Source organism: Ipomoea triloba, chromosome 6, assembly GCF_003576645.1.
Source record: "Ipomoea triloba cultivar NCNSP0323 chromosome 6, ASM357664v1".
Taxonomy (NCBI): Eukaryota; Viridiplantae; Streptophyta; class Magnoliopsida; order Solanales; family Convolvulaceae; genus Ipomoea; species Ipomoea triloba.
In genome coordinates, this window is record NC_044921.1 from 1,687,305 (window position 1) to 1,707,931 (window position 20,627).

The window sequence follows — 20,627 nt, forward strand, 5'->3', positions numbered from 1 at the left end:
GGGGTGTTACAAGTTGGTATCAGAGCCTAGGTTGAACCTTCGGGAATTAGATCGAAGCCTAAGTCCGAGCCTAGGTTGAGTTCAAGCAAGTCAGCTTAGGTTCGTAGAGATTAACCTAAGTCGTTGTTGTTACGGTATCATGAGCATAAGCTTTGGAGCAGAGTTGGAACGAAAGTCCGGCAGCATAAAAGGGGGTATTTTACTTTTACTCTACAGAATCTTACGATTCTGGTTGTTGAATAATATGATCAATGTTTGTGATTTCTTGCATGTGTTAATCCTTGCATGGGATTTTTGTGAGTAAGCTGGCTAGCGTAATGCGTTAATTATCCCTATGCTGAGGTAGAAACCCCTGCTTAGCGGGTATGATAAAGTGAATGTTAGGGGACGTTGTATAGGACTTAAGTAGGTGCTATACTGACTGCCTAACTAGCTAACCCTTGAGGACTCTTATACTTCGGATACTAATTTGGATCTATCGTCCAGTGAAAATGCCTCCAAGACGCAACATGCTTACCAGTAGCAACGAGAACGTCTCTGCATTTGCTGATAGACTGAAATTAAGGCCTACTATTGAGCTAGATCTAAATGTCAAAACTGCTTCGAGAATAGTAGTAGCCTGTAGAAATGGTTATGATAACATTGCGATAGAAATAGCTGGAACTAACTGTCCCGGAAATCTCGTTCGTTTTGAACTTGAGGGCATTGATGTAGTACTCGGAATGGATTGGTTGGATAAGTATAAAGCTCGGATAGTGTGTGATGAGCGGAAGATTGTGTTACGAGGACCAGAAGGGAGGAGAATATCCTACCGAGGGATTGACAAGCAACACGAATCCAGGTTGTTGACAGCGCAGAAACTGAAGCAGTATATGCACCAGGGATGTGAAGTATACCTCTGTTTGGTGCAAGGTTCCGAACCAGAAGAACTCGAAATCGATCGAATCCCAGTTGTACGCGAATTTCCTGACGTGTTCCCCGACGATCTCACAGAAATGCCACCGGAAAGAGAGCTGGAATTCACCATTGATCTCATACCAGGAACCTCACCTACCTCGAAAGCGCCTTATCGAATGGCACCGAAAGAGATGGAGGAACTAAAGGCACAATTGGCGGAATTACTGGAGAAAGGATTTATCAGACCAAGCGTATCGCCTTGGGGTGCACCGGTACTGTTCGTTAAGAAGAAGGATGGGAGTCTTAGACTCTGCATCGATTACAGGGAACTAAACCGAGTCACAGTAAAGAACAAGTACCCGTTGCCTAGGATCGATGATCTATTCGATCAGTTGAAAGGAGCGGGAGTGTTTTCAAAGATTGACTTACGGTCAGGGTATCATCAAGTGCGAGTCGCGAAGGGGGATGTGCCTAAGACAGCATTTCGGACGAGATATGGGCACTATGAATTCACGGTTATGCCATTCGGAGTGACTAACGCCCCAGGAACCTTTATGGACCTGATGAACCGAATTTTCCTTCCCTATTTGGATAAATTCGTCGTCGCCTTCATAGATGACATCTTGGTCTACTCTGAGACACCGGAGGATCACAAGGGACATCTTCGGACAGTGTTACAAACACTAAGGGAAAAGAAACTTTTCGCGAAATTGTCAAAGTGTGAATTTTGGAAAAGAGAAGTTGCTTTTCTTGGACACGTAATCACCCAAGAAGGGATAGCAGTGGACCCAGCTAAGATACAAGCTGTACTTGAATGGGAAGCACCCAAATCAGTTACGGAAGTCCGTAGTTTCTTAGGTTTGGCGGGTTATTACCGAAGATTTGTTCAGGACTTCTCAAGGATAGCAAAGCCGTTGACAAACCTGCTCAAGAAAACGACCAAGTATAGTTGGAGTGAAGAATGTGAGCAGGCATTCCAAGAACTTAAGACGAGATTGACGACTGCTCCAATATTGACCTTACCTGTTGGAGCGGAAGGTTACGAGTTGTACACGGATGCATCTCACAAGGGACTAGGATGTGTTTTGATGCAAAATGGAAGGGTAATAGCATATGCTTCTCGCCAATTAAAAACTCATGAAGCTAACTACCCGACGCATGACTTAGAACTGGCAGCCGTGGTATTTGCTCTCAAGATTTGGCGACACTACCTCTATGGAATCTCATGCAAGATTTATACGGACCACAAGAGTTTAAAGTACATCTTTACTCAGCGAGACCTTAATCTAAGGCAAAGGAGATGGTTGGAATTGATCAAAGATTATGACTTGGAAATCCAATACCAGGAGGGCAAAGCAAACAAGGTAGCTGATGCCTTGAGTCGAAAATCAAACCATGCTCTTTGGGTATTACCCGAACAATTATGCGAGGATTTTCAGAGACTCAATTTGGAGATACAGATGTGTAGTCAGGTGGAACAGGAAATAAAATTTTATTACATGTCGGTGACTCCAACCCTATTCCAGGAAGTCAAACAAGCACAAGAAGAGGACAATTGGGTAGGGAGCATCAGGGAGAAGATGATTGATGGAAAACATGGTCCATTTGAATTACACCCAGATGGGAGTGTAAGATTCCAAGGTAGGTGGATAATACCAAAAGGGTGTAAGGAGATAATGGAACAATTAATGAAGGAAGGTCATTATACACCCTATTCAGTTCATCCTGGTGGGGATAAACTGTATAAGGACTTAAAACAAAATTTCTGGTGGTCGGGCATGAAGAAGGATGTAGCTGAATTTGTGGCTAAATGCTTGAACTGTCAAAAGGTCAAGGCAGAAAGAAGTAAACCAAAGGGATTATTGCAGCCATTAGAAATTCCGCAGTGGAAATGGGACTCAATCTCGATGGATTTCGTGGGAGGATTGCCTAGAACCAAGTCTGGAAACGATCAGGTGTGGGTTATTGTCGATCGACTAACTAAGACAGCGAGGTTCATTCCAATGAACAAGACATGGTCCATGGAAAAGTTGGCAAGAGCCTATATTAAACACGTGGTTAAATATCACGGAGTAGCGCAAGATATCGTTTCAGACCGAGATTCACGATTTCTATCACGTTTCTGGGAAGCGTTGCAGATGATGATGGGCACTCAGCTCAAATTAAGTACAGCTTTTCACCCTGCCACTGATGGCCAAACGGAGCGAACGATACAGACACTGGAAGATATGCTCAGAGGTTGTGTACTTGATTTCCAAGGTTCATGGGATGAGCAGTTGGATTTAATCGAATTTTCCTATAACAACAGCTATCATGCAAGTATAGGAATGGCTCCTTATGAAGCGTTGTATGGGCGAAAATGTCGAAGTCCTCTATGTTGGAATGACAAGAGCGACGTTGTTATACTTGGACCTCAGTACCTACAAGAGACTACAGAGGCAATCAAGGTGATTCGAGAAAGGATGAAAATTGCACAGGATCGTCAAAAGTCCTATGCCGATTTGAAACGACAATTCACCGAACATCAAGTTGGAGAGAAGGTGCTATTGAAAATCTCACCAACTAAAGGAGTCAAGAGATTTGGAAAGAAAGGAAAGTTGAGTCCTCGCTATATAGGACCCTATGAAATCTTGGAAAGGATAGGAAATTTAGCCTACCGACTGGCCCTACCAATTGAGCTTGACCGGGTGCATAATGTATTTCATGTTTCTCAACTTAAGCGGTATGTACCTGATGCATCCCATGTATTGGAACCTGAGGAATTGGAGGTGGATGATTCGTTGGAATACGAAGAAAGGCCAATTCGAATCTTAGACTCTAAGACCCGAGATACAAGAAGGAAATCAGTTAAAATGGTCAAAGTCCAATGGTCGAATCATAGCTCGGAGGAAGCCACGTGGGAGTTGGAAAGCGTTATGATGGAACGTTATCCAGAGTTATTTGGCTCAGGTGTGTAGGATCGATTTACTTGCTATATGCTTAAATAAATTTGTGTACTAAGATTAGGCATACTAAGATTCTATTATGTGTAAGCGAAGGTAAGCAGTAATCTATTTGAGACCGTGGAGTATAAGAAGGAAGTTTCGGGGACGAAACTCTTTTTAAGGAGGGTAGACTGTAACCCCTCGTCTATTTCGATAAGTTTGAGGTTCAGAAAATATGTCTTTAAGCTATGACATTCATAAGATAAGTGACCGATGCTTCAAAATAATTTTTTTTTTTAAGGAAGTATAGTTGTTATTAAGTTGCGATCGTTCGTGCCGGTCACGAACCGTAAAATTTTAGGAGCTGGTATTCGGACCCGATTATCCTAGGAAATGGATTATTAGGCACCATATTATTATTCTTGAACTTCCTATTCAATTAAATCAGCCCATAGCAGCGAAAATTTATTTTGATCGTACATCGCTAAAATTTCGCGGTGTACCGAACCTAGCCCAATTTTGAGGGTTAGTCTGGAATAAATTTTTGGTTTCGAGAATTATTCTATCCAGATTATTTTCTACCGAAACTTTATCTGTTTGGACCCCAACTGATAAGTTTGAAAATACTTCATTATTTTATTCTATTTTTTTTTTCCCCATAAAAACATCTTACCTCAAAAGGAAGAATACCCAAAGCCAATTTATTCCATTTGTTCTTCTTCTTCTTCTTCCTTGGCCGAATTTCAAAAGAGAGAAAGAGAGGTGACTTCCACCATTTTCCTCCATTAAAACCATAGCCAAGCTTGTACACAACTCTCCAATTTGTTCGGTAAGATTTCAATATTATTCGGTTAAAAAGTCTTGATTTCTTCCCTAGAACTTGATTGTAGGTAAAGATTTCTTAAATATGTTGTTATGGTGGTGTATTTTACCTAGGGTTTTTCGGTGAAACTTGGGGATAAAGGTTCAAGACTACTTTTACGGTGATATTACACACTTGTGAGGTAAGGAATTCCCTTAAGTTGGAATTAGTCACTTGAATTTGGATAATTGATTTTAGTTGAAATATGGTGTTTTTGGAGCTTTGGGAATATTTTCGTATACAAGTTCATAGCTTGGATATGCTTGTATATGTTGTATTTATGTCTATATAAGCTTATACTTGTGGAAATAGAGAAAGGAAATCAGGACAGATTTCTGTCAGTAACTTCCGTGAATTTCTGGGAAAAATCGGTAAATTATTTTGGTCCAATTTTTTTTATACATGTAGTTCTATAAGTGTAGAAGCCGCATATAAACTTTCATAATTTTTGGAGTAGTATAAGTATGGTTTTCGTAATTTTTCCCAAAACTGGTCCAGAGAAGGAAAAATGCTGGACAGCACACTGCCAAGGGCAAAAATGGAATTTTCTGTGTAAATTCGTGAACCTAGGTGACCAAAACTTTTTATGAACATCAAGTACTATGAGTTAGGGTTCTACCATAAAAATTTCAAGTGAAAAAGAGTTCGGGAACTATTTTTACCGGCTCAATCTTTCGGACTGCGCAAAACTGTAATTTCTGGACAGAAACTGTCAAAATCAATTTTGACAAAAATATTTTTTTTGTAACAAAACTAGTGACGAAATTTTGGGATGTCACAACCATATTTGGATGAAATAAATTATTTTGAAAATACTATTTGATTCCAGGAAAGAAAAAGAAAAATGTTTTCAAACCCTTAGTTTCTGGAATAAGGTGGGGACCTTCGGGAAGGCTTAAACGCCACGGCCCGGGGTTGGAATAAGGTTGGACCTATGGGAGGGCTGGAGTGCCATGGCCCTAGGTTGGGATAAGGAGACCGACGGGAAGGCAGGGAAATGCCACTGCCCAAGGTTTGAGAAGGAGAATTGAGAAATGTTCAAAGTGCTTACTCAGGGGAAACTAAGTGGAAAATTTTTGAGTATGAAAATTATTGTTATTCTGGGCTGCGGTTCAGATTATTATAGAGCTGCGGTTCTATATGCAGTATGAAAATTATTGTTACTCAGAGCTGCGGTTCAGATTATTATAAATATTAGAGCTGCGGTTCTATTTGCAAATGATGAAATTCCTGGAAATGTGAAATTTTGCAAACTTGTCTGAAAAGGGCATGAAAATTATTTTGAGTGGCAAGTTATGATTTCATTCTTATTTGAGAAAAGCTTTATATGATTTAACGTTTATACGATATTATACTATCTATAAATCGTTTCGTTACAGGCAGATTTTCAAATCATGGTAAAACTTTATAAAGCTTTTAGATTATCTATGTTTTCAAACCTTTGTCTACTTTTAAGTGACAAATGGATTTCCTTACTTAGCCGTCGCGCTAACTGCACTTCAATGTGTTTCTTATCAGTTGCAGTTTAGTGTGGGACCTTGTAGCCGATGAGCTCGGGATAGAAGGGAAGTACAGGTTGAGGTCTACTCTTTGATGTAGACAGGGATTGTTATTAATGTTGTAAGTTTAGCCTGTGCACTTAGAGTGGAGTTTGTCAAAGACGTGATAGAATTCACTCTAGGTGTGGCGGTAGCACCCGGTTTTCTGTTGATATGATGTAAGCTTCCGCAATGTATTATTAGGGATTTCGTAATAAATCCAAGATGTGAAAATTGGGGTGTTACACTAGAACTAAGTGGAATTTTGGAAAAGTGGATGTAGTTACGCTGTAGCTACGGGAAAGAAAGATGTGACAAGTTTTTAAGTACCCAAAAGTTGTGGGTGATCTCTCTCTTTGAAAAGTGAAAAGTGATGAGGATTTCATTATGAGGGAAAGGTTTTTCTACTAAAGTGATTACAAGCAAGATGTGTGATTTATGTTTTCTACTACTTACTAGTATGCTTAATTGTTTATTAATATGTTATTGGGTATGTAAATGATTACCAAATGACCTTGCCAAGAGGAAAGGTGATATGAGACGTTATTGAGTTTTGCTCATAGTTTATGCAAGTTGCTAGTTATAACTGTTGCAGGTAGGATCTTTGCCGATGAGTAAGGTATAGGGTTTTCTATGTAACAATTTTCGCAAAACCTTTATTTAGTTTTGAATAACCCATGGATATCCTTACTTAGCCGTCGCGCTAACTACACTTCAATGTGTTTTTCTTTTAACAGATGTTGTCTAGTGTGGGCTCTTGTAGCCCGATGAGCGCTAAGAGCTCATCTGAGTTGTGTTTCCAGTGTTGGGCTATAATGACTATGTGCAGATCCTGCTTGATGATGACTCCTACGCTCCTGCTCCTCCTGCTCCGCCCTCTCCGAAGTATACTGTTTAGAACAACTCCTTCCTTTTTGTTGTGTGAATGTCTTTTGTAGCCTAGTATGGCTAACAAGTTGTGAACAACTTAAACTTTCATGTTTTTGGACCCAATGGGTCGATCCTTGTATATATAGTAGTAGCTAACCTAGCTACCTTCCTTTCTTCCCGCTGCAATATATACGTAAAGCTTTTGTCAAGCAGAAAGTGTGTGGAACAGTCTTCCTTCTTTAGCCTGTGCATCTAGAGTGGACTCTTTCTGGTTTTGATTGGGTTCAGTCTAGGTGTGGCGGTAACCACTCCGGATGTACGGTATAGCCGAGACGGGGGTGTTACAAAGTGGTATCAGAGCCTAGGTTGAACCTTTAGGAATCAGGTCGAAGCCTAGGTTGTATGGTCTCGTTTGTAGGTCTAGGATTGAAATTCGGAGAATTCGATTTTTCAAAGCCCAAGTTCGAGTCAGCCTAAGTTTGCTAAGACTGACCTAAACAGCTTTTTCAACTGAGTCTAAGTGTGAGTTTCTAGAGCAGAGTTGGAGACCAGGCAGCGTCAGAAAGGGGTACATCATCATCTGTATTTCGCGAAATCTCCTGATTCTAGAATGCTTTGATCAATATTTGTGTATCTTTATGTGCGTTAATCATTGCTTATAATTGTTGTGAGTAAGCATGATAGTATTGTGCGTTCCTAACTGTTATGCCATGGTTGAGATACCTTGTTGATGAACATGACGAAGTGGATGTTAGGAATTGCTGGATAGGACTTGAGTAGCTGCTATACTAACTGCGTAGCTAGCTAACCCCTTACGAGCTTTTATGCTTCGAGAACTAACTTGAAACTGTCGCTTGGTGAAGATGCCGCCGAGACGAAATGCGCCTGCGGGTAGCGACAATAACCTCTCTGCGATAGATCGAATGGTTCAGGCCATGGAGAGAATGGCCGAGTTGATGCTAGCTCAGCAAGGTCAAAACCAAAACCAGGGGCAGCCGAGAGTGGATTATGCTAAGGCGATAGCCAGCCGCCAGCCACCGTACTACGCGGGTGAAGAAGACCATGTAATCTTGGAAGAATGGATTAGGATGTTTGACAAGCTGCTCAATGCAGTCAACTGTCCTGCAGATCAGCGAGTATCTTCCGCCGTGTATTACCTGACAAAAGCGGCAGACAACTGGTGGTCAACAGCTAGGCCCGACTTACTGCAAGACCCAGACTTTGGCTGGGAGGAATTTAAGGAAGAATTGAGAGGACAATTTTACACGGAACGAATCAAGGGAATTAAGTGCGAAGAATTCTTGCGACTGAAGCAGAAGGGAGAAACTGTTCAGGTCTACTATGACCAATACGTGGAGCTGATGCGTTTCGCTCAAGAAATCGTGCCTGACGAAGCGAGTAAGGCCAGAAGATTCGTACGTGGACTGGATTGGGCTGTGAGAGGGGCAATTGCACCGTTTATGTGCACTACTCTCAAGGAGGCATATGACAGAGCATCCGACCACTACCAAGTGTACCTAGATCAACAGGAGGTCTACAACAAGAATAAAAGGAAGGTTGATGATAGCCCGGGGAAGTTCAGGCCGGACAACAAGAAACCTGACCAGGGGAGATTTAATCCAATGCAAGGAGAAAGGAAGGGAGGAATGAATCAGAGGAGAAACTCGACTTGCCGGAGATGTGGACGGGATCATCTCGGAGAGAATTGCCAAGGGGAGAAGATTAGGTGCTTCAAGTGCGGTTTCTTGGGGCACAAGTACTACGAGTGCCGAACCAGGATGGACAATTTTCGGGACCCCTCTCAGAGAAACAATCAGAAAGGAGGATTCGGTGGGAATACCAGCCAGAAACCCGTGGAGACAAGAAATGGAGGAGGCAACTTTCAACAAGGAAACTGGGGGAGGCCGACTAACGCAGCTCCAAATCCCACCAACAAAGGGAAAGCACCCGTGGGAGAAAGCAGCGCAGCAAACCAAGGCAAGATCTACGTCGTTAACAGCAAGCAAGCTCAGGCTAGCGACGTCGTAACCGGTACCTTTCTCATAAACCCAGTGCTTAGCTCAGAATTATTTGATACGGGAGCTACCAATTCCTTTATATCATCTACATTTGCGGATAGATGGAAGTTATGGCCTACCGTTAGGTTAGATCTAAATGTCAAAACCGCTTTAGGAATAGTAGTGACCCGTAGAGACAGTTATGACAACGTTGCAATAGAAATAGCGGGATCTGACTGTCCCGAAAACCTCGTTCGTTTTGAACTTGAGGGCATCGATGTAGTGCGCGGGATGGATTGGTTAGATAAGTATAAAGCCCGGATAGCGTGTAATGAGCGAAAGGTTGTCCTACGAGGACCAAAGGGAAGGAGAATATCCTACCGAGGAATTGGCAGGCAACCCGAGTCAAGGTTGTTGACAACACAGAAATTGAAAAAGTACGCTCACCAAGGTTGCGTAGTGTATCTCTGTTTGGTGCAAGATGCCGAAGTAGAAGAACCCGAGATTAATCGAATCCCAGTTATACGCGAATTCCTGACGTATTTCCCCGACGACCTCACGAAAATGCCGCCGGAAAGAGAAGTAGAGTTCACCACCGATCTCGTACCAAGAACCTCACCCATCTCGAAAGCACCTTATCGAATGACACCCAGAGAGATGGAGGAACTGAAGGCGCAATTGGCAGAACTGTTGGAGAAAGAATTCATCAGACCAAGTGTATCACCTTGGGGGCGCGCCAGTACTGCTCGTTACGAAGAAAAAAAAAATGGGAGCCTTAGACCGTGCGTCGATTGTAGGGAACTCGATCGAGTCACAGGTAAAGAACAAATACCCGTTGCCGAGGATTGACGATCGATTCGGTCAGTTGAAAAAGAGCAGGCGTATTCTCAAAGATTGACTTACGATCGTGGCATCACCAAGTGTGAATCGCGAAGAAAGATATTTCTAAAACAACATCAAAAGGGAAGTTTCGGGGACGAAACTATTTTAAGGAGGGAAGACTGTAACCCCTCGTCTATTCCGACAAGTTTAGGGTTCGAAAAATATTTTTTTAGGCTATGACATTTATGAGACGATCTCTTGGTACTTCAGAAGGATTATTATAAGTGAGACTAGTTATTGATAAGCTGCGATCTACGTACCGGTCACGAACCGTAAAAATTTTAGGAACGAGTATTCGGACCCGATTACCCTAGGAAATGAATTTTTAGACACCATACTATTATTCTGGAATTTCCTATTTAATTAGATTAGCCCATAGCAGCTAAAATTTATTTGCGATCGTACATCGCGAAATTTCGCGGTGTACCGAACCTAGCCCAATTTTGAGTTTTAGATTGGAATAAATTTTTGGGTTCGAGAATTATTTGAATTAAATTAGTTTCTACCGAGAATTCATCTGATTTAATCACAATCAGTCCAAGCCAAGATATTTTTGAGATCAAACCACAAAGAGGTGACACTTGTCACAATTTTACACCACATATTGAGGTGTACTAGTCAACCAAGTGGACCAAGATCATAAAACCCAATTTTTTCCCCATTTTTGCTTGTGTTGGCCGAAATATTCAAGAGAGGGGAGAGAGTGAAATTTTCATCATCTTCTTCAAAGCTCCAACACTCCATAGCCAAGATCTCCACACAAGTCTCCAAAATATTCGGTAAAACTCCAATTTTATTCGGTAGATAGCTTTATTTTTCATCCTAGAACATGAATCTAAGTTAAGATTTCTTAAAATCATGTGTTATGTTGTTGATGGAATTTTAGGATTTTAAGGTGAATTGGGGAAAATCAACTACAAGGATTTTCTACGGAATTAGAAACCCGGTTGAGGTAAGGAATCCCTTTAATTGGTTGAGGTTGTTTGAAACTAGATAATTGATAGCTTGGTTGAAATATGATGAGTTCTAGGTAGAATTTTTGTGTACATGATGAATGTATATACATGAGTATTGTGTACATATTTGTGTATAAGTACGTATGGTGTAAGATATATACATTAAATATGTAGTGTGTACCTAGTTATGTGTGTGTACGTGTAGTAAAGTATATATATATATATATATATATATATATATATATGTGTGTGTGTGTGTGTGTGTGTGTGTGTGTTTTATGTTTATATATATATATATATATATGAAACCGTGTGGGTATATATATATATATATATTTACGTGTGGTGTGTGTGTGTGTAATTAAACTATATATATGTACATATATAAAGTATGTATGTGCGTGTAGTACATATATATAATTATAAGTATTAGGTACATATATATAGAGTATGAATGTACGTGTAATATATATATATATTTATAATTATTATGTACCTATATATAGTATGTATATACGTGTAGTATAGTATATACATATATATATATATATATGTATAATTTATACATGTGTATTATGTATAAATATATATGAAAGCCGTATATATATATAAGTACATATATGGGTATGTATGTATTAATAAAATGTCACATTTTGTGTATAGTATATGGTATGTGTAACCCATAATTATATATGTTGTTAGTAAGAAGAGTAATACTATGTAGTTAGGTATATGTGCTATGAAGATTGTGTTACACATGGGTGAACTTATAAATAGTATAAGGAAGTGGTAGTATGTGCTTGTAAAGAATAAATATATGTTATATGCATTGAGATGTATGTGTCAAATGTGAGACTTATGTGATAAATGTGGAGTTGAAAGTGTAGGGTAGTTATACTTGATTTACTTTTGTGAACGGATGTTAGTGGATCATCCAAGTGTTTTGCAGAAGAAAAGGAGGATTTTTGAATTAGGGTAAAAGAGAATTAATTCCCGAGTATTGGAATTGACCCAAGTATGTCCAAAATATTTTCCATGCAAGAAAAGAGAAAGAGTAGAAAAATGTTTTCAAACCTTGGTTCTAGTAAAAGTGGTGAAGGATCTTGTTAACCACGGAATAAAGATGAGCTTAAAGTGCCTATTCCGCATGGTAATTATGTGTATGATCAATCATACTGTGGGCGAAGTCTATTCGCCGAGTACTATATCACCCGGAAGGAAAAGGTACTCCTACGGGGGTGTGCACACTTAAGTATAGTCACTCTATGTTCGGGTAGGTGTCGTTCTTATGAACCTAGTGAGGCTAGCTAGGAATCATTCCAACGCTCCTATAAGTCCAGGGGATCAGTATTAGACCGGGCGATGACCACTGAACCCGAGTTCAACGATCCAAGTGGTCAAAAGTGGAGAAAGAACTCCAAAGGCCTCACACTTTCTATCTAGAACTAAGTGGAATTTTGGAAAAGTGGATGTAGTTACGCTGTAGCTACGGGAAAGAAAGATGTGACAAGTTTTTAAGTACCCAAAAGTTGTGGGTGATCTCTCTCTTTGAAAAGTGAAAAGTGATGAGGATTTCATTATGAGGGAAAGGTTTTTCTACTAAAGTGATTACAAGCAAGATGTGTGATTTATGTTTTCTACTACTTACTAGTATGCTTAATTGTTTATTAATATGTTATTGGGTATGTAAATGATTACCAAATGACCTTGCCAAGAGGAAAGGTGATATGAGACGTTATTGAGTTTTGCTCATAGTTTATGCAAGTTGCTAGTTATAACTGTTGCAGGTAGGATCTTTGCCGATGAGTAAGGTATAGGGTTTTCTATGTAACAATTTTCGCAAAACCTTTATTTAGTTTTGAATAATCCATGGATATCCTTACTTAGCCGTCGCGCTAACTACACTTCAATGTGTTTTTCTTTTAACAGATGTTGTCTAGTGTGGGCTCTTGTAGCCCGATGAGCGCTAAGAGCTCATCTGAGTTGTGTTTCCAGTGTTGGGCTATAATGACTATGTGCAGATCCTGCTTGATGATGACTCCTACGCTCCTGCTCCTCCTGCTCCGCCCTCTCCGAAGTATACTGTTTAGAACAACTCCTTCCTTTTTGTTGTGTGAATGTCTTTTGTAGCCTAGTATGGCTAACAAGTTGTGAACAACTTAAACTTTCATGTTTTTGGACCCAATGGGTCGATCCTTGTATATATAGTAGTAGCTAACCTAGCTACCTTCCTTTCTTCCCGCTGCAATATATACGTAAAGCTTTTGTCAAGCAGAAAGTGTGTGGAACAGTCTTCCTTCTTTAGCCTGTGCATCTAGAGTGGACTCTTTCTGGTTTTGATTGGGTTCAGTCTAGGTGTGGCGGTAACCACTCCGGATGTACGGTATAGCCGAGACGGGGGTGTTACAATCGGTGATATTAACTTTTTTCCAAGATGAAAAAATTGTTATATATCTACACAAAAATATATATCCTCCATACATATGAGTTAGAATAGCAATTGATTCCTATAACTGAGTTACTAAAAAACTAGCATATTTGCCCAATTTATAAAAATCCTAAACAATGATATATAAAATCTCTAAAGTTCCAGCACCGCATGCATACATTTACACATTAGCTATTAATTAAGCAATTACTTGCGGAACTTCAAACAAGGATAACATTAGAAAACATAATCGATTCAAAGCATATCTTCAATTGCACTATATAATATTTGATGTTATAATTTATATAATTATATATCGATCCAAATATTCTTAATATATTATAACAAATCCATTCCGTGCATCGCACGGGTGAAAATACTAGTTTAATTTAATAAGAGTAATAGAGTGTGGTAGTTAATTTTGAATAATATATTCTAACATATTCATAGTATATGTTTAATAATTATGCCAACTTTGATTGGGATGAGGCTCGAACTTAAGACCTTACTTATAGAAATTAATGGGTAAGTTAAAAGTTAACGGAAAATTTAACAGAAAAGAGAATATTTAACGGAAAATTTAACGGATAATCATATAAGTATATAACTAAGGATAAATTAGGAAATCTCAAGTGAAAATATAAATCTAAACAATTTGAGCAATCCATTTGATTAAATAATTTGACCGCCATTTTCTCTACCCATTTTAAGCCTAACTCTCTTGGGCTCTTATTAGTATAGTAGATACTAAAAGATCATTTTAATTCTACTACTTTTTGTGCGTAGAGTGCTATGTGGAGGATGATGCACACTATAACAAGTTAACAACCCCGGTGTTTGTTGATTTTTAAACCCTTTTAGATTTAAAATACACTCTCAACTATAGCACCATTGCACCTCGCTGTCCGTCATAAGCCTGCTTGATACTTCCCTATTCCGGCAGCTCCTTCTGGTGTCCTCACCCTGTCTCTGGTGACAGGAGCGACGTCTGCCGCAACACGAGAAACCCAGCAGCCAGCGCATTTCTTTTTCTCCTCTCGGTTAGGATTTTATTTTAATGTTTTGGCTTAAAAGTTAATTATTTTGGGAGAAGAATATGTGAAATTTGCCCTTGTGAGTGATTATTACCGTATGAATTTTCTGGCAACAGTGAGAGAGAGCCTATGCTATACAATTCAATAAGTTTTAGAAAGACTCTTGTATAAATGGTGGTGCAAACCCACCACTCAAATCAATGTGGTACAAAAACTTACTTTTTAAAGCTTTTTTCATCATTTTTCTAACTCAAATGGGTCAATTTTGAGAACCAAGTTCTCATTCACTCATTATTCGTTTTGGGCGTACAATATATCAATCTCTTCCTCTAACTACGAAGAACCCGAATTCACTTTGATCTGAGGATCCCACGTGTATTTGTACTACAAAATAACCACTAAAATGTCATTTTATGCTATTTTTTTCAATATATATATATATATATATATATATATATATATATGTATATATATATATATATATATATGGCATGCTAAACTTTTCATATCCAATCACAGTTTCACTTGGACAGCCAGGTTCAGTTTCAGATGATGCTGAAGTTGTAACTCTTATTGCTAGTTTATTTATAAATCTAGTCATCTCACAAGCGTTTTGTGATGAAAATTATTAGTCCTATTTTATGTTTATTTTTAACTTTATTGCAAATATTACAATGGTGCAAATATTGTTTCATTCTTCTGAATTGAGGAACTTCTTCAATTTTTTTCCATCTCCTTATTAGTTTGCATTTAGCGATTTATTTACAACCTAGCTTGCAACAATTGTTTGAAGATTCCATAGAAGAGCAGTTGGAAAAGGCAGGAGGTTTGCTTTAGATTCAGAGAAGGTTGAGGGAGAATCTAAAGAAGAGGCAGAAGAAAACAAGGTACTGGACGTCTGTTCATATTTTCATGCTTAAATGCTTTGTTCTGCATGAGTTCTGATTTTGGTGTAAGAATTCCATGGTGTTTGTGTGGTATGTTTATATTTGCCAAATCGATTAGATTACGAAGTTCAACGGTCATCTTTTTTTTCTCCAAATTATTCTCTACAAATGTTTAGCATAATATTCGATTAAAAATTATATTAATGAATTCTATGCCCCTGTTGTGTGCTATTTCTGGCCTGCAAGTTATGTTATATTGACATGCAATGTGTTTATATCTTACATGTATATTGTATAGTTAAAAATTGGTTATTGGGATAATTCTTGAATCCAAGTGAGAAAGAGCATGAGTATGTGTATTTGTTTCAGTAAAAACATGTGATTTTCTGTTTAGTTGGTGGAGAGATACATATTTGAAACAAAGCTTAATGTTGGACCAACCAAATTGTAATCAAGAATCTGGTGAATAATGCTCAATGTAAGCTCGCACTGAAGTTAAAAAGTCTTCTATCTGATTATGTACTTCGTATAGGAAATATGACGCTAGCTATTTGAATTATTAGAACATTAAGTTTAAGTTGCTGTTGACCCCACTGAAGTTTATTAACTATTTTAATAGTGCATAACTTTGACTTGGTAAATTTTATCAAAAAAGTACAACAGCAGAACTTAAATCAACTAGCTACTACACCAAGAAATTCAGTTCATATAAGAAGAGTTCCAAATTATTGAATCCTAAAGATTTCAAATTTTATCCAAGTTCTAATGTTACATGCATATTTATTTTGCTGTCATTGTATGCTACAAGAGTTTTAGGTTCAATAATCCAACATTCCACACCATTATGACTAAACTTGTAACTATGAATGCTAGAAAAAACACAGAAACTTGGGGAAATAAGGTACTAGATAGCCCAGCCCCATTATGTACTCGTTTTTAACGAGGATTTAACAATGAAATGGTGACCTCATTTATGGAATCAGTAATTTCTGCTGTAGATATCTGGGCCCCAATTGTCCTTCCTGTGAAAAACCCAGGTTCTTTAGCAATGGGCAAGTCAGCATCATTATATAGCATCTGAACTACAGAATACATGCTAGGCCTATCTTCAGGGTGTTGTTGAACGCATAATAACCCAATGTGGATTGATCGTAGAACTTGAGTCAAATTGCACGATTCAACCAAATGCTCATCTAGTAGTTCAATTGATTTACCATCTCTATAAAGCTTCCAAGCCTTTAGTATATAGAAATTAGTAGATCAGGACAGTATAAATTGATGGATAAAACAATATGTTCAAAATATGAGACTTACATGGCTGGGAAGGTTCTCATAGTAATCTTGGTGAGAAAATCCCCTATTTCTTTTCCCACTCACAATTTCTAGCATTGAGACACCAAAACTGAAGACATCTGATTTAGTAGAGAACATCCCATTTCCTGCATACTCCGGTGACATGTAACCACTGTGCTTTGCAGTTATTTTGTTAATTGTTATATTCTACATTTCTACTACCAAAAAAATGCAGTGATATAAAATAAACTTGAGATTCTTACTGTGTTCCAGCTACTCGGCCAGTATTTGATCCAGTTTCATTTCCTCCAATGCTTTTAGCTAGGCCAAAGTCCGATATCTTTGGGTTCATGTCAATATCCAACAAGATGTTACTAGCTTTGAGATCTCTATGGATAATTCTTAGTCGTGAATCTTGGTGCAAATACAATAGCCCTCTGGCAATTCCATTGATAATGTCGAAGCGTTTCGTCCAATCAAGTAATGTTCTTTCATGATCTGCAAAAGGATTTTATAAGATTAACATCCTTCTAAGATTGGATCTTTCTTTTCCAAGAATGCATTTTATTGGTTAAGCAAATATTGTTGATATATTTGAAAAGCACATTAACAATGAAGTGATAAAATGCACTAATCTAGATGATTTAAGTATACCAAATATAAATGAGTCAAGGCTTTTATTTGGCATATATTCATATATCAACATCTTTTCTTCTCCTTTAATGCACCATCCAAGAAGATTCACAAGATTCCTATGTTGAAGTTTGGCAATAAAATTGACTTCATTTTTGAACTCTTCAAGCCCTTGTGTAGAAGTCTTTGAAAGCCTTTTTACTGCTATTTCCCTACCATCATCTAGAACACCCTGCAAATGATTTTTTAGGAATATAATAAAAAAGGATCGATATTCATGATGGAGAACACATTGCTCAGTGTTTCTATCATTACTCTGTTATGTGTTTTTTGACAATACAATTACCTTGTAAACAGGTCCATATCCTCCTTCTCCAATCTTGTTTGTGATTGAAAAGTTATCGGTAGCTCTTATTATTGTAGATGATTCAAATAGTGTCTGATCTTCTACCAATAATAACTCTGGTTGAACTGCTTCCATCTCCTTCCTTTTCCGTTTATAGAATATCAGAATCATAGTCGAGCTTAGAGCCAGCAGTCCAATTAACAATGAGGAACTCAATTTTATTACTTTTAATTTTTTACCATTTCCCTTTGAGCTTGAAGTGTAATCTACCAAAAAAGAAAATTAAAGACCAAAAAAGTAGATGCACTTGAGCTACTGCCAGCATACAGACTTTGTAGATTTATTTACATACATACATACATACATACATTATCTCTTTGAAAATTCAACTGTAAATTGTTACCTATATCAGAAGCAGCCATCCTGATGAAAATATTTTGCCCTTTTTCAGGTACCACCCTAATGTCAATCAAATCACCGAACCAAAGCAAACAACCATGTTCTCCATTGCTTATATTTAAACTCGAATAAGCTGTACAGTTGCAATTCTTCAAGCAAACCTGCTCACACTCTTGAAGGTTCATACTGCTGTTGAACCACGACAACTTTGTATCTGGAAATTTAAGACCATTATATTTCAAGAATCCATCTGATGATCCATTTTGACAGCTCAAGGGTGTCCTCCGAACACACCCTCCTGCGTTTTTAGGCAAAAATTTGTCTAAACAGCTACAAGAAGGGTAGTTATCATAGTAACAAATACCATATGCTCCACAGTATCCATATCTGTCACAAATATCTGTTGGTGCAGTATAGAGAGTGTTCCATTCCTCTGAACCATCTGCCCATAAGAAGAACTGTAAATTCCCAGAGCTTGATATCATTGCCCTTACCAAGTTTGATCTATTGAACACCTTATAATACACAAAAAACTCAGCTGCATTAGCAATCACAGAAGTTTCAGCGATGCTTCCCAACATGTCCATGCCTGGTGTTCCATTCCAATCCACACCATTCCATGGTCCTGAACGAAGCACTTCTTTCGCGCCACTTTTTATGACCACTTGTGGATATCCTGTAGGTTCGAGGAAAAATTTATGATCCCCGACGCCTGGATTGATTTCTGTCTTCCATGATGACATACCAATCTCAACACCAGTGATGAAATTCTTTCCAAACATCATGTCTGGCATAAGAGTATCTGTAGGATGATGAAAACTTTGCCACAGGAAATTATCGTTGTTTGCATCGGTAATGACCAGATTTCCAGAATCTAATAATTTGGCAACTGGATTCTGGACTAATATGGAAGTGTTAGTATGCCATAGAATGGAATTGTGACCATCAACAAGAGCTAGACTTCCTGAATGGAAGACAACTGAAGAAGAGGTATTGGTGATGGGTGTATCTCTGTTGGCAACCCAAACCACTGTGAAAACTGGTATTTGCTTGTACCATATTCCAACATAGCGATTCAATGAATTGGCTGGGCTAAAGAATCCCAACTCAAAGATTCCACCAGAAGAAACAATGGTTTCCCCATCTTTAAGGAACTGTGTGGAGGTAATGGTATCCCTCGCACACGAAATCTTCTGAAATGAAACTAAGAGCATTAAAGCAATCAACAATGGGCCATCATTTCCCATTGAGCTAATTAAGCTTTTTGATTTGGAAACTTGTATTCTAAATGTTCCTTGCTTTTCTTCAGGTTATATAATCTATTTTGTATTTTCTTTTAATAGATATATAGATTAAGGAAAATAATACATGGATTCCAAGAGTAAAATTTGTCTTGATTTTATTAATAGAATACAAAAAAAGTAATAAAAATTGGCTTACCATTTCATCTGGATGAATTAGAATATGTAACAAAAGTAAGAAGTAAAACAAAAAAAAAAATGAACTAGAAATTGAGGGTATACACCAAAAATGTTACTTAGACCTTTTAATTCTAATCTCAAACTTTTGATGTAGACATTTTTTTTGAAATTCACAAAATAAATATAACTTATTAATAATTGTAACATTAGAGAGTAAAAGTGAGAAAGTATAGATCGAAAGTAATTACGTAAATGTTTATGAAATTAAATAAATTTAAATATGTATCTTATCTTGGCTTAAATTATGGGACATTTGTCCCCACTTCAACTGTTCAACAGACACATTGACTTTTTTTTTTTTTTTTTTAAATTACTCCGTAAGGTAAAATAGAATAATTAAATTTTAAATTATATATATATATATATATATATATATATATATATATATATATATATATATAATTTAAAATTTAATTATTCTATTTTACCTTACGGAGTAATTTAAAAAAAAAAAAAAAAAANAATTTTAAATTATATATATATATATATATATATATATATATATATATATATATATATATAAAATTCAGTTCCCCTACGGTTGTGCGGTGGCTTTAGGTGCGTAATTTCTTTTTTAAAGTGTGTGATTTCCCTTTTTAAGGTACATGATTTGTATGCTTAAGGTGCGTGTGTATTGAAACTTAAGGTTAGTGAACTTAAAACTTAAGGTGCGTGGTTTTCCATCTCAAGGTGCGTTATTTTCCTTCTTAAGGTGCGTGATATGTATGCTTAAGGTGCATGAGTTGTTGAAACTTAAGGTGCGTCATTTTAAAACTTTAGGTGCGTGCTTTGTGTTATTAAGATGCGTGACTTGTGTATTTAAGGTGTGTGATTTGTGTACTTAAGGTGCGCAGTGTTTGTTCTCAACTAAAGGTGCACCATTTGAAAACTTTAGGTGCGTAGTTAGTATTCTTAGCTTAAGGTGCGTGGTTTGTGTACCTAAGATACGCCGTTTTAATGCTTAAGGTGAGTACCGTATAACCGCACGGGAAGATATATTCGCACCTGAAACGTTCCCTATATATATATATATATATATATATATATATATATATATATATATATATATATCCCTTAATTTGACCCAACAAAGAGTAAAGTAAAGATGATTGAATTGAAAAATGCAGCTTGGAGCAATAATTGCCTGACATTATTATTTAATTTGTGTAAGAGACCCATTCGCCGAAGAGATGAGGCGCA

At 37.7% G+C, this 20,627-nt stretch overlaps 1 protein-coding gene and 1 long non-coding RNA gene across 4 annotated transcripts; one reads left to right on the top strand and one right to left on the bottom strand.

Annotated features, from left to right (window-relative positions):
- Positions 1 to 14,243: 14,243 nt before the first annotated feature.
- LOC116022446 lies at positions 14,244 to 18,193 on the top strand. 2 transcript variants are annotated; one of them, XR_004099196.1, is made up of 4 exons: positions 14,244 to 14,394; positions 15,182 to 15,275; positions 16,894 to 17,048; positions 17,999 to 18,193. It is a non-coding gene; the product is annotated as an uncharacterized LOC116022446 (long non-coding RNA). The 2 variants fall into 2 exon arrangements; XR_004099197.1 differs by lacking the exon at positions 16,894 to 17,048.
- LOC116022443 (G-type lectin S-receptor-like serine/threonine-protein kinase At4g27290) lies at positions 15,985 to 19,201 on the bottom strand. Of its 2 annotated transcripts, XM_031263169.1 has the most exons (6): positions 17,951 to 19,201; positions 17,548 to 17,813; positions 17,223 to 17,433; positions 16,832 to 17,066; positions 16,590 to 16,740; positions 15,985 to 16,511 (listed from the first exon to the last, which is right to left on the bottom strand). In XM_031263169.1, exons 1-6 carry the CDS (start codon positions 19,191 to 19,193, stop codon positions 16,212 to 16,214), a joined length of 2,406 nt encoding a protein of 801 aa, XP_031119029.1. In that variant the 5' UTR covers positions 19,194 to 19,201; the 3' UTR covers positions 15,985 to 16,211. The 2 variants fall into 2 exon arrangements, with proteins under 2 accessions (XP_031119029.1, XP_031119030.1); XM_031263170.1 differs by lacking the exons at positions 17,223 to 17,433; positions 17,548 to 17,813.
- Positions 19,202 to 20,627: the final 1,426 nt, after the last annotated feature.